The 13,914-nt window shown below is 40.5% G+C and overlaps 2 protein-coding genes across 3 annotated transcripts; one reads left to right on the plus strand and one right to left on the minus strand.

Annotated features, from left to right (window-relative positions):
• Nucleotides 1-447: 447 nt before the first annotated feature.
• LOC146362111 (serine/threonine-protein kinase NIM1) lies at nt 448-9,378 on the minus strand. 2 transcript variants are annotated; one of them, XM_084922511.1, is made up of 4 exons: nt 9,145-9,378; nt 7,247-7,549; nt 6,641-6,909; nt 448-5,717 (listed from the first exon to the last, which is right to left on the minus strand). In XM_084922511.1, the coding sequence occupies exons 1-4, from the start codon at nt 9,164-9,166 to the stop codon at nt 4,965-4,967; spliced, it is 1,347 nt and encodes a 448-aa protein (XP_084778637.1). In that variant the 5' UTR covers nt 9,167-9,378; the 3' UTR covers nt 448-4,964. The 2 variants fall into 2 exon arrangements, with proteins under 2 accessions (XP_084778637.1, XP_084778636.1); XM_084922510.1 differs by lacking the exon at nt 9,145-9,378 and having other exon boundaries at nt 7,247-9,123.
• A 1,853-nt stretch (nt 9,379-11,231) lies between these two features.
• Nucleotides 11,232-13,568, plus strand: pole4 (polymerase (DNA-directed), epsilon 4, accessory subunit). Its single transcript, XM_084922716.1, has 4 exons — nt 11,232-11,625; nt 12,525-12,609; nt 13,083-13,124; nt 13,291-13,568. Exons 1-4 carry the CDS (start codon nt 11,377-11,379, stop codon nt 13,302-13,304), a joined length of 390 nt encoding a protein of 129 aa, XP_084778842.1. The 5' UTR covers nt 11,232-11,376; the 3' UTR covers nt 13,305-13,568.
• The last annotated feature ends 346 nt before the right edge of the window (nt 13,569-13,914 follow it).

The following is a 13,914-nucleotide window of genomic DNA, read 5'->3' on the forward strand; positions in this document are numbered from 1 at the left end:
CACACCAACCAGGACCCAAGCCCCAAGGCCCAGCCAGGGCCCCAGCCCAGAGATGGAGCACCCCCAGAACCCCACGCCCGTCCCAGACCCACCCAGGGGCAGCCAGGCTACCAGGTCAGTAACACACATCTGTCAGCACAGACCCTCCCCCAGCCCCGCTGCACGCAGCCACGAGGAAACCGTCACCTAAGAGCCAACAGAGCCCTTAATAGGCCATGACAGCAACCCCGGGTTGAGCCCTCCAAGGAAGGTAACAGCAACTTAAATAACCACTTGTTACGGCCAAGGTGTGCAAAAGAGCAGTTCTGAATGCACAGCATGTCTAACCTTGAAGCCGATGGGCTACATCAGCAGCAGACGACCACACCTGGTGCCACCTCCTTAGTTAGGATGTTGGAAAACTGTTGTCTGGTCTGATGAGTCTCAATTTCTGCTGTGACGTTCAGATGGCAGAAAAAATCCTGCATAGACCAATCCTGCTGGTGGTGCTACTGTAATGGTAGGGGGGATGTTTTCTTTCTATCGGCCATGTAGTACCAGTGCTGTGGTGTTGGTACCATTGGGCTTACCTGAGTTTTGTTGTAGACCATGTCCATCCTTTTATGACCACAGTGTACCCATCTTCTGATCGCAGCTTCGAGTAGGATAAACCTCCAGGTCACAAATCTCAAATCGTGTCAAACGGGTTTCTTTAACATGACAATGAGTCTGTTGTACTCAAAGGAACACCACAGACACCACACCTCAGTCCAATAAAGCTTCTTTAGGATGTTTTGAAATGGAAGATTTGTGTCATTGAGGTTAAGCCGATAAATCTGAAGCAACTCTGCGATGCTATCATGTCAATATGGGCTAAAATCTCTGAGGCATGCTTCCACCACTTTGTTGAATCTGTGCAGTATAGAAAGGAGGCCTAACCTGGTACTAACAAGGTGTACTTAATAAAGTGACAAGTGAGTTTAGCATGTTAGGAAAGAATCTATTCAAGACCTCCTTAAAAGGAGAAACTATTATATCACCAAAACTGGCCTCATTGTGCATTTTATCACCTCATTTTGTTTTACATCAGCCTTTTAATTTATTTAGGACAAGCTTTCCTTTTTAGAGGAATGTTGCTTTAAGGTTTATAGATAAAACACCCACACAGAAGTCTACAGATTGAAACTTCTTTACATTTTTACGCACCATGTGTGAACAATAAAGTTTACATAAAACGTATTTGAATAAAATTCTGGCACAGGTCTCTTCAGCATCAAAGGATCACAACATGTGTTAATGGAAGCCCCAGTCGACAGCGAATCTGAATACTTAATCTTGCAGTACAACCAAAAAGCAGATAGTGGTCTTTTGAGGGTCCAGGAGGTCTGGGGCCAACTGTTTTCCAACAGTTTGTGATCCAGCCTTGCAGCTCCTGCAACATCTGGCAGCCCGGAACAACGTTCATCCCTCACACATCGAGACGTCAGTCATTTAGAAGAACGTGATGGATGTATTGGGAAATGTCTCCAGACGTCAGCACCAATTTCAGGGTATCATGGTTTTCTAAGGGCAAAGACATGGTCTATCTAAACCACATGTCCCTGAGTGAAAACACAGCCAAGTATCTTTTTAATCAGGTCCTTAATCCTCCCAAACCCACACCCCAAATCCCCAACTCACATTTTTTTTCCTTTCCTTTTATTCAACTGTTTACTTTCAATGTCTGAGAAACAGCTTGTGCGATAGTGTGTGTAGACATATTCGACATGAGGACATGACATTAGACTCCATAAAACAGGAAGACTGATCAGTAAACTACACGAGCAGGCAGAAACATTTTTCTTCAAAAACGTAATACTCACTCGTTTGTTTGTTCTCTAAGTATTTCTGGGGCTGATTCTCGGAGTCAACAGTTTAGTTAGTTAGTTTAATTTCTTCAAGCTGGAACAAAATCCTTCCTCTTCTTTGTTCACTCAAATGTAGGACACAAAAAATGGAAAACTTTGTCTTTAATTTTCCCAGCATGGAAGGATAGTCAGCTTCATCAGTGAGTTGCTCAACAAATTTCGTCATAATTTAGAGCTTAACTTGACCTCTTAATACCAGTGCTTGGTGAAGAGAAGCAGAGGTCTCTATATTTGGCACTGTGTTGATAAGACCACTGATAAATGAAGATATCTGAAGCTGGAAAATTCTCTTTGAATATGAGTATACGCTTTGCTAACACTCACAGGTCAGTGCCCACTGGGGTGACTGGTTTTAATTGCTGATCCCAGAAATTATTATGTCTTTAACGCTGAAATCCTTTCAATGAGATAATAATTTAGCTCTCACATGAATCACCAAGTTCAGATAAGGATGCATACTTTAGTGTTGGTGTAATCGCCAACGGTTGAGTACGGGAAACAGACAAACTTCATTACTCGTCCTCACAAAGCTGCCAGAGTTTCACAGTCGATTGTCTTCTCGGTTCAAATCATATATGTGTGAGAAAAGTAAACTAGTTAATGTTCAAAGAGCCGCAGCTAAACTCTGAAGGTGAAGGTGTTGCTCATCCTCCTCAGTTTTTACGTGACAGACTTGAAACAGCTCTCTGTGCTGCAGGTAACAAAAGTGCTGAACATTTGTTGTAGTTTTAAGAAATTAAACCCTGAGACGTGTTACATCTTGCTCCTATTTGACAGACACTTAACTTTCTCTTCTTTCCTTGGAAGAGCGCTCACATTCAATGGCTTCAAACAAACAAGCAGCTGCACACTAAAACCAATCAGTGCAGATAAAAGCAGCTGGCTATGCAATAATAAATATAAATTAAGGGTCTTTGTTCATGCTGATATCAAACTAAAACTAAATCATTTATCATGTCTTAAAGTGAGGTGGTTTAAAAGGTAACGACTTTGGGGAACTTTTATTTCTCTGGTGGAGAGATTAGGAAAGAGAACAAGCAGGGAGGTGCACATACATATGTTTAACATGCAGTCCACTATAATTGCAGTTTTCTTTGTTTTCTTTTGCAAAAAAACTCATAGTTAGTACAAATTGCCCATATTAGGAATGTACTGTTTACTATTTCACAACCATCTCTGCTCTGATTTGTCATTCATTCGGAGCTCAGAGGTTCTCTTTTACTGCCAAGTACCATTTCCAACAAATGCAAACTTGCTTACGAAGACAAAAACTTGGCTCTTTCTGATAATCCCAGAGGATGAGTAAAGGTAAAAGCAGAACATTAATAATGTGAAAGTAACAAGTGTAAAAGAAGAGGGAGAAAAGTAAAAAGAAAAAAAGACTAAGACTTTGATTATTATGTGATCATATGAGCAAATTCATAGATTTTGAATGTAAACTCTGGTGGAAAACAAGCAGCTTACTTTGCAGCCATGCCCGTGTAACCTTTTGAACCCCTTTTTTCTCAATGTTAAGTTCACAAAGAACATTAGCGATTAGATCTGTGAGCAGTTTAATGAATGACTCTGCTGAGACTTGATGATAAGAGCTTTCTCAAGTGGAAATGATAACAGACACTTATTGCCCACTGGTACTGAACAAGAGCAGAGTCTTAAATAAACAGCGAGTCAGGACTAATTCTTGGCACTTGTTCGGATCTTTGTGATCTCTCTATATGTCTGCGCTTGCCCGCGCAGTGTGTTCACATTCTTGTGCGAACAGGCTGCGGGTTGAGGGCTAAATATTTTATTGCAAAATATAAAGCTTATGATAGTGCCAAATACCCATCAGAAACAGAGCAGGTGTGTGCAGTCATTGACAGGACTGACGTCAAGTTGTAATGTTACTGGTCCCAGAGCTATACCTGGTTTGGAGAGACTGCTGTACCCTCAGGGAGAAGTGCAAGTGATGGGAAAATGAACCATCATTAACTGGAGAGCGAGCCAGTTCGTTTTTATATGCACTTGGGGTGAAATGACACGTTAATTCACAGTGCACACTTTCATTTTTCATAAACTCCTTTTACCGAAAGTGCTTGAATTGACTCCAAAGTCAGTTCCTGAGAACTGGCTCGAGAGTCGAGGATTTCTCGAATTTCAAGGCTTACAAATAAAGAAGATCTCATTTTGCATCCCAGTAGAAATTGCAGTTTTTAACAATATAAATCTGGAGTCTTGCATGCAGCAGAACGAGACGATCACATTGTCCTGTGATAACATGCCTCCTGCTGGAAGGAAAGAATCGGGGGAGGATGTCCAGATGAGGAGATTAGAGGGGAAACAGTTTTAAATTACTGTTTGAAAATAACTTTATTCTGTTTAATGATTCTGGCCTTAATCTGTGCTAGAATTACTGATACAGCGTGGCTTGAAGCTCAGGGCAGCATCCCTGGAGGATTTATGAAAACATTGCTTTAAAATGTGAGCAAACATGAGAATAATTTACAAAGATATGAAAAAAATAGATATAATAACACCAAGGTAAACTCTCAACATTCATTGTGCGCTTGACTCTCCTCCTTAGTGAACAACATGAAGTGCATTTAGAATCACTTTTACGTCACATGCATACCCAATGAAGGCATTTGAGGCATTTGCTGTAATGCAAATGCGGTAGGCTAATTTTACAATTTATTTTTTGTTTTCTCTCTTTTTCTTATATTTCCTCCTGATACACATTTTCTTTTTTACTTTCTGTTGGGCCAAGCATGTTCCCTTGTGGCTGTCTCATTAGGCTTACCTGGATTAGGTCAGATTTATGTCCTGACTAAGAAGGATTGGAAGATGCTGATAGCCATTCAGTGATTGATAGGTGTTTTGCGTCAGTAATCTCGCCGTTGGTGATGTAATCACAGGCATGTCCTGGTCTATGAGCTGTAATTGATTTACAATGTGGAAAACAACTGTCCACTCTGACGTCCACATCCACTGCCACTTCAGTCTGTGTGTAACATAATACCTGGACTGCATGAGAGCGCACACATGTGATAAAGTCGCTTTGGTGCCACAAATGAAGGAGTCCGGTGCAGCTCTTTGTCGTTATAGTATTGCACATACAGTGGAAGGATTGTGTTTGTCAACTGATGCTGCAGACCACTTGCTCGGACTCTCGTACTCATCTGGTTGGAGCACAGAGTAACCCACAGCCTCGACCAACCTCCTCTTCTGGACTCGATGGAGGAGGATCCGATAGGCCCCTGTCAGTGGATTCCTGCAGTCCAAGCAGGGGTTATTCTGGAAATGAAGCGCCACGACCCCGAGATCCGACAGCAAACTCTTTACCTCTTGCTCTTCCACACACAGAGTCTGATTTGTCTGTGCAAAGTGAGCAGGAGACAGTGGCAACGGCGTATAGGGACGAGGGAACTCAATCCCCTTCAGCCAAGCACTGTCCGAAATCTGCGTTAAAGGGGAGCGATCAGCAGGCACAATCCGCAGCATGCCTTTGATGACCAGCTGGCACGGCTCTGGCACATAAGAGGGGATACGGTAAGCCCCCTGGAGGATGCAGCGCTTCAGCCTGCCCAGATTTTCCCCATAAAAGGGCAAAGTTGCTGTTGTCATGAAGTACAAGAGAATACCTAAAGCCCAAATGTCTGAGTAACGTCCAGAGTATCCCTTTTCCTTAAAAAGTTCAGGAGCAGCGTAGGGCGGAGAGCCACAGAAGGTGGTGAGAAGCTCAGCAGGGCTGCTCTCTGTGCTGAAGCCAAAATCCCCAACTTTGATGCAAAAGCTGGTGGTGTAGAAGATATTCTCCGGTTTCAGGTCTCGGTGGATGATGTTGCAGTCGTGCTGAAATGTTACACACACATGGACAATTTTAGAAAGAGTTCTCCTTTAATGCTCACAGAGAACGCCAGCGCCCTGGTTCATTTCTGCATTGTGGGGCAAAACACTGATATAGCAACATTTCTTTGCTTCATCTTATGATAAGTTATTAATGCATTTGTGTCGGATATCTACATTTTGATTTAAAGAGGATCGATTTTTCACTCTGCTCATTTTGATTTTTGGACCCTATCAGAATAGCTTTGCAGTCAGTGTCAGAAGTCAGTTTGTGTCCGATTGACTGAGGCCACTCTTATTGACATTTAATATGAGCAGCTGCTAGCACTTAGCTGATCCCATTATTTGAAACTTTGCCCACTATATCAGCTTAACTAACCTATTGTGAAGAAAAAGAGACGCTCAGAAGGGATAAAGACGGACAGGGAACTAATTAACTATTATTATTATAACACCCACATGCACTGATGAAGCATTGTTTGGCCTGGCCATTCCAGGATACATTTTTCCTTCTGCTACACAGATGTGGTTCATGTATCGAAATCTCCAAAATCAATAATTTTTACAAAGAAAAACGTTATTGGGAGCAGATATTGTGAGTTACTCATGACTCAGACACCTAAATTACATGCTTATCATCTGTCTACACTGCAACTATCTATAATACACTCGGCTCGGTCTCTGTCTGCTCTACCCTGCATGTCAAAGTATCCTTTAACACGATACTCAAATTTGACCCAGTTTCACATTCTCATCTCTACTTATTGTTAGAGGCCTTAAGGTTTCAATCTGATCACGTAACACATAAAGTCTGGCACATTTTGAGCCCAGCTGGGATTTTTTAATTCATTCCATGCTTTCTCTCCTCATTTCAATCAACGAACATATCACAGACTCATGCTGTGACCAAGGGTGAAACCAAAACTCACCATGTGCTTAACAGCAGAGATGATTTGTGCGAAGACCAGCTTGGCTTCCAGGTCGTTAAGCTTCCCCCTCGTGGTGATTCGAGAGAACAAGTCTCCACCGCTGCCGTACTCCATGACCAGATACAGCTTCCGGCTCGTCTCCATCACCTCATAAAGGCGCACTATGTTGGGGTGGCACAGCTTCTCCATGCAGCTGATCTCTGAGGAAGTCAGAGGCTGTTTCTTCTTATCCAGATGCAGCTTGTCCATGATTTTAACAGCTACTCTCTCTGAGACAGGAGAAAGGGAGGGAGAAGGCTTAGCTGTCAGTGACAGATTTAAAGAAGGTCTGATGAGGTTAAGGACTGAAATAAGGACGGATGTATATTTAGGAGATTTAACACAAGAACAGATGAGACGCATCTGATCAAAAGGAGGGGAATTAGCTTTTAATAGGATGATTGTTGTCGTTTTTTAAAGTCTGCACAGATTTATGGTGCTCTTGAACACTTATTCAGAACACTGGAATGTGAGTGAAGCAGGAATGAGTTTGAAACACATAAAAAAGATGACTAACGGTGACTGAATAACTGGGACGAACATCCTAAATAACTGACGGTTCTTTACCTTTCGTCAAGGCATGGATGCCCAGCCTGACTGTAGAGAAGTTGCCTTGCCCGATTTCTCCACGCAGCTCGTAAAAGCCGATCCTTCGACCGAGCATGAGGTCATTGACGATCTTCTCGTTGTGGGTCATGTCATAGACGATCCTCTCAAATGGAGACTGCGCTCTCCTCTCTGCGTCAGTCAGCTTCGGGGTGGCACACGTGGCAGCAGAAGCCAGGGGCTTGGCTGGTTTTTGCGTCTTCGGAGAGTCATCTTTGGATTTTTTGCTCGTTTTCTCTTTCGGCCATAGACGCATTTTGACGGCTTGGAAGTAAAAGCAAAAAAAGTGTGAAAACGTTGCAGCCGTGCTGTGTGAAATAGCAGAAATATTAGGATTTCCTTTAGATTTGGACCGAGACGACATCGCTTCTTAGACAAACACCTTTGTGTGTGCAAAACTCAGGCCGCACACAAGTTGCGTAAGTAGAGCTGTATGGGACATGGATAATAAGATTGACCTCCATGCTAACTTACCTGGTATGTAACTGTACATCCCACATAAGTCAAAACGTCAGGCCTGTATTCTGCCTAAATTTAACCCGAGTTTCTATCTGCACTTTTAAGCTGTCAGTGGATATTATTGAAAATGATGCTACGATAGACAAGAATGTGGCAAACTGGGTTTTAATTTATTTTGCTATCACTCATCTGCTTATGTTATATTCTTTTGCTTTAGGAGAACAAAAACAAAGTATAATCTGAAATGAATGAGCTTCCACTCACACCGTTTCTGAAAATACTAACATTGCACCTCTGCTGTGTTAGTGTTGTGACCACTATGCAGGAAACAAGATTTCTGGATCACGGTAAATGGATTTCAATATGTGTGTTTTCATTTTTAATGGACAAAAGCAGGATGTTGACCGTTCCTGTTTTTTTCTGCTCTGGGAATTGAAGTTTTCATTTTTTGGACACAGTTCTTAAGAATCAGCACGTTACTTTAATTTTTTTTTTTTGATAGTGTACAAATTTCTCTCAAACAGAACAATGCTTTGGCTCGAACGATTGCCTCGTACGGTGTTTCTTTTGTTTTTACAGGAAATTGTGCAGTACAGTCTGAGCATTGCATAGAGTCTCAAATCTGACCCGACAGTCAGGTCAGGTGCCAGACCGGCTACTTGAATCCTGTGTGGGCATCTTGGAGAGCACGCATAACCTCTCAAAAACGACTGTGAGCAAAATGAACCAGCCAGTCAACTATTACCAATAATAATAAACAAATATTAAACATTACAGTGTGATTATGTTCTTCCTCCTCTTGGACTTTGTCGATCAAATATAGCCGAGGATTACTTGGGTTTTTTAGATGGAGAATTAGTGCCATTTAGCTTGCAGACAGCTATTTATAGGATGCTAATGAAGACTAGACTGGCAGAACAAGAATGAACAGAGTTGCCAAATTAGGATTACAGTTCCACACTGCGTATGAAACTGAGCAGGCAGATGATTATTATCAGCATTTGGATCCATGTGAAACTGCTTTTCTATTATTCTTGTTAAATCTACCTGTAAATGTAACAGCTTGTATGACTGGAGCGACGTAGTCACTGTGAAAAATAATAGCAATGAATGAGATTTAATGAGTAGCTTTGAATCATCTTTTGTGGAAAATTCACATATAAGAGTGGAGATATATTAAGTTGCCAATCTGGCACTTATGAAATAAAATACAATTTTAAATCATCCAAATATGGGTTTTCTAAATCTTACTAATCACCAAGGCTACAGTTGATAAGAGATTTTATACAGATGATTTAAAGTACTTTTTAAAAAAAGTACATCTAATTTTAAAAACAACATGAAAAAGAAACGAATCACATTAGCTGAGCAATAACAGTAATAAAACTAAAATATTTTACCTGGGAGCTGTGAGTCCTTCATATCTCTTCCTCAGAGTGTAACACCTGACTGTGGCTGAACATGTGAATGGAGCTTCAGTGGACTAAAGCAGTCCTCACAATCCTATTAACAGAGTGTATTAGTGGAGTGCTGACATGACCTGACACAATGGACATGGTGCAAAGATACTTTCAAAGAATAAAAATAAGCATGCCTGCTTTCATACTGATGATAATGCTCATGTAACTTACACATGAAAGCAAGTTCGTGGGCGTTTTTGTCATTAGACCATATTTATTGTTTGTCAGATGGCAACGTCAAGCTCTGACAAAAAATATATAATAATATTATAAATAAATAAAAACTAAAAAGTGTTTTAATAACTTTCTGGAATAAAATAAAGTCCTAATGAAAACAGCTTCATACATTAAAATATTCAGGTAAGAAGAGTTTAATGTGCTATTTAGATACTCTATTGCAGGTGGACCGGAGCCTATCCCAGCTACTATAGGGTGAGAGGCAGGGTACACCCTGGACAGGTTGCCAATCTGACACAAGGCTAACACAGAGAGATGAAAAACTATTCACATTCATCCCTGTGGGCAATTTTGAATCACAAACGAATCTTTGGACTGTGAGAGAGAGCCGGACTACCTAAAGAAAACCCACGCAAACACGTAGAGAAACATAAAAGAACTAGCAGATTACTAAAAGCACAGCTTTAAGCTTTAATAGCTCTTTAAGCTCTTTAACACTTTAAAGCCTGAACCATATTAAGCATATTAATATAGTGATTTTCTCAAATAACTGCCAGAAATTTTTTTTTTTTTTTGCAAATATAGTGTTTAGGGAACCTTCTGATGAAATAAGAATAAATTAATTAATATTAATTCATTTAATATTAATATCTTATTTGCTGCATCTGGCTTTTTTGCCATTTATTCCTTAAAAATGCATATAAGGGAAGATGTTTTTATTTATAAAGGCAGAAGAAGAAGGTTTGTGGGTCTAACACTGTACTCATCGGTGAAAGTGACAAGTTACCAGAGAGTCATAAGCATTGCAGATTTTGGTGATTATGAGGGAAACTATCACAAGGAAAATAAAGCGGCAGAATATTCTGAAATAGAGGTTTTGTAGACTTTTGATTTTTTTTTCAGTTTTACACAGGAGAAAATACGATGTGAAGAGACACAGACATATATGTCTGTCATAATTGGCTAAAAAATGCTAATATTGTCAGATATGGATGAAAAGAAGGTATGAGAATCTATCAATTCATTCAATTGAAACCCAAACACTGCTGTCAGATAAAACAGAAGCTGAAATAACAGAGAATTAGTTAATAAAGACTATCACATGAGACCATAAGAGCAAACTTCAGCTTCCCATTAATCATGCTGTATTCACATAACAAGAGAGAGCTTAAAAAGATTGCAGGTGTTGTGATATTAGATGGTAAAGTGTTCAGCCATAGCCATACACCACATCCACACTTGGATGACCTCTGTGTCAGCTGATGAAGGAATCCACACAGTGCGTTGAATCTAACAGTAACAATAATCATTAAAAGTAGAGCTAATACTGGACACCAGAGACAAACAAAACTTCAAATGAATACAATTTTACTGACTTGTCATTAAAGTCTTTATAAGCCATTTATATTTCACAATAGAGTTCACAATAAGTTCATAATAGCGTATACTGATGTACAGTACTATACAGTTGTTTTTAATAGTTTGTTCCCACTGCCCCCTAGTGGAAATATTGAGGAGTACAGTTGAGTTTTCCCACTTTTGGTAAATGTCACAAAAAATAACATTTAGCGCATACACAAAATAATGTAAAATTACAAAGTTATAAAAACAATATATTTAACCATACAATAGCAAAGTGTTATTTGTGGCCAACTTCACCTGCGACTTCGTGTCTACACTCGGACCCCTTGGTTAGTGGGCTCTGGCTACACCCCGCTATCTAGGCGGCAATGTGCGGTGAATGACGTTTAACTTTAGCCAATAGCGAAGCCTGGATTCGCAATCTGTCCAATCACCGAAGAGGATTAGTTGGCGGGGCCTGCACTCACTGACGAATCAGCGCAGGCCTTCTCACGAAAGCCCGGAACCACATGCTGGCGCGCGCCCGCTGCTGTTGTTGATGTTATTATCTGTGACATGTAGCTATTAAACAATAGTGGTTTCTACGTGTGTGTTTATTTCTTAAGTCATAAAATTAGCGCAAAATATCAGAAAATGGCAGCAACAGTGACGACGAGTCTTGTGACCGCAACGGAGCACGACCCTGACCGGTGTGAGAGTGAGGAGGAGACCCGCGGGGCCGAGGCGGAGGACAGCGGCCAGCAGCAGCAGACGGGCCCAGTCACGGTGAGCCACAGCCGGCTGTCCAAACTCCCGCTGGCCCGCATCAAGGCTCTGATGAAGACCGACCCAGACGTGGCCCTCGCCAGCCAGGAGTCTGTGTTCATCATCGCTAAAGCCACGGTGAGACCACTGATATCCTAACCGGTCCTGGTAACACGAGTGCTGACTCTATACGATGCTAACAAATTTAAGTGCAGATAGTAAATAATCTATTTTCTAAATGTTTATATTTCATTTTAGTTTATTTATCAGCCATGACCTAAATTTATCAGCCTGAAATTACTGAAGTATATTTAAACTTTAGTGTAGGTTAACCTTTGGAATAAACGCACAGTTTACTCATGTTAATGTCTAACTAAAATGTTAGAGTCAAACTGAACAAACTTCATGCTAGATAGGGAATGAAAGCTAGTAGAAGCAAGATGGGATACACGTGTGAATGAGAGGGAGACAGGTGTAACAGTAAAGCTGCAAGGAGCAGAGGTAGTGAAGGTAGATGAGTTGAAATACCTGGGACAAACAGTGCTCAAGAGAGGTCAAGAAGAGAGTGCAGGCAGGGTCGAAGTGAGTGTTGGGAGACTGTGACAGAAGGATAGCAGGGAAAGGGAAGGTTTACAAGGCCTGGTGTCAGTGAGACTTGCTAGAATGACAGCTCAGTGCTTTGGGGTTAAAGATAGACTTCAGAGACAATGGTTTGGACATGTTCAGAGAAGAGGTGGTGGATATATTGGATGCTGACTGTGGAGCTGCCAGGCAAGAAGAAAAGAGGAAAGATCTTAGTGGAGGTTCATTGATGCGGTGAAGGAGGACATGCAGAAGAGCATGCTAGCAATAGGGTGGCATGGAGGCAGATGATCTGCTGTGGTGACTGTTTAGGGAGCAGCCAGTTGTCCAAAAACAGTTGCATTTCAGCACAAATATATTTTATCAGTTGCTTGTGTTAATAAAAAAAAAAATCTATTTCTGATCGTTTCTCTGGTTCATTTTGAATGATTTCTTTATGGTTTCTTTTTGTACAGGAATTGTTTGTTGAGATGATTGCCAAAGATGCTCTAGTGTATGCACAGCAAGGGAAGAGGAAAACTTTGCAAAGAAAAGACTTGGGTAAGTGGATTAAACATGTGCTTAATTCCGTTTAAAGTCTTCTCGCATAAATAGAAAATGGGCTGGTGCTTGTATAGCCTGTTCTATCAAAGAACATCAAAGCACTTTCCTTCTACAAGCCTCTTTCACCCATTCATATATGTGCCTTTTTCTGTGCCTGTGTGCTTCTAACCTAACAGGGGCACAGTCACCCTCCAGTGGTGATCAGTGTCTTACCCAAAGATAATTATACCAACCTGCTTCATAAGCCTGAATTTGACAGTTGTACATATTTCTCAGAATAACAACTACATCACGCTGAGATTTGACTTGAAGAAACAGGACGTGCTTTAATTTTAGGCCCCTGTTCCTTTTCTGTGACTGTCATTGCAATACTCAGCATTTTGCAAAATGTTGCAAATTCACAATTATATGACACCATGAGTAAAATATTGTGATAATATTGTATCATTTGTTTTCTTTTGACTCTGCAGACAATGCAATAGAAGCCATAGATGAGTTTGCATTTCTTGAAGGTAAGCCATACAAAGATAAAAGTAAAAAAACAACTTTTAAAGTTGTCTGCATTACGATGCTGATTGAATTTGTCACATGCACAAAATTCAGTATTTCACTTAATATTGAATTTATTGCCTCTGTTTTGAACCAGAATATGTTTTACTGACTTTATTTTTTCTGCAGGCACACTGGATTAAAGACTGCTTCAGGAGACTGGTCAAAACTGTTTGCAACCATCCAAGTTTTTATTACAGGGTCATAATTCACTGTTGGAAACTTTCTGCTACTTTTCTAAGTCAAAATCTGAAATTCAACATTTATTAATGCTTTTATACGATGGTTCCTCAAGATTTTTCATGCTTAACTTTGAAGACTTGTGATGGAAATGTGTACATTTTTTTTGTATATACTTGTGAAATACTATTCACTGTACAAGAAATAAAAGTATGTAAACAACAGAATGAAGTCTGTGCAGGTGTGTGTCACACTCAGCATTACTGGTAAAGCTGTAAGAGTAATAATGTCAGGCTTCAGTGGAGTTTTCCAATTTAAAATCTGCAGAGTGACATTAAAAGCAAAAAGATTAGCGCACTGCAAACTTGACCCCAATTTTAACTAGTTTTTCAGATCTCCCAGAGGTAAACAAGAGATTAAGCATCTTCTGAATAAGTTTCAACATAAGAAAAATGAATGACAAGCACTGTGAGCAACACACCGCTGAGAAACTGAAGTGCATACTTTAAATTCCTTTTTTACTCCTTCAGGTGGATGCATTTTTGTTTGTTTGTTTTTAAAGCAGCCTGCTCT

The sequence above is a fragment of the Perissodus microlepis genome, chromosome 23 (genome assembly GCF_051167445.1).
Source record: "Perissodus microlepis isolate ML-2025 ecotype Zambia chromosome 23, ASM5116744v1, whole genome shotgun sequence".
Taxonomy (NCBI): domain Eukaryota; kingdom Metazoa; phylum Chordata; class Actinopteri; order Cichliformes; family Cichlidae; genus Perissodus; species Perissodus microlepis.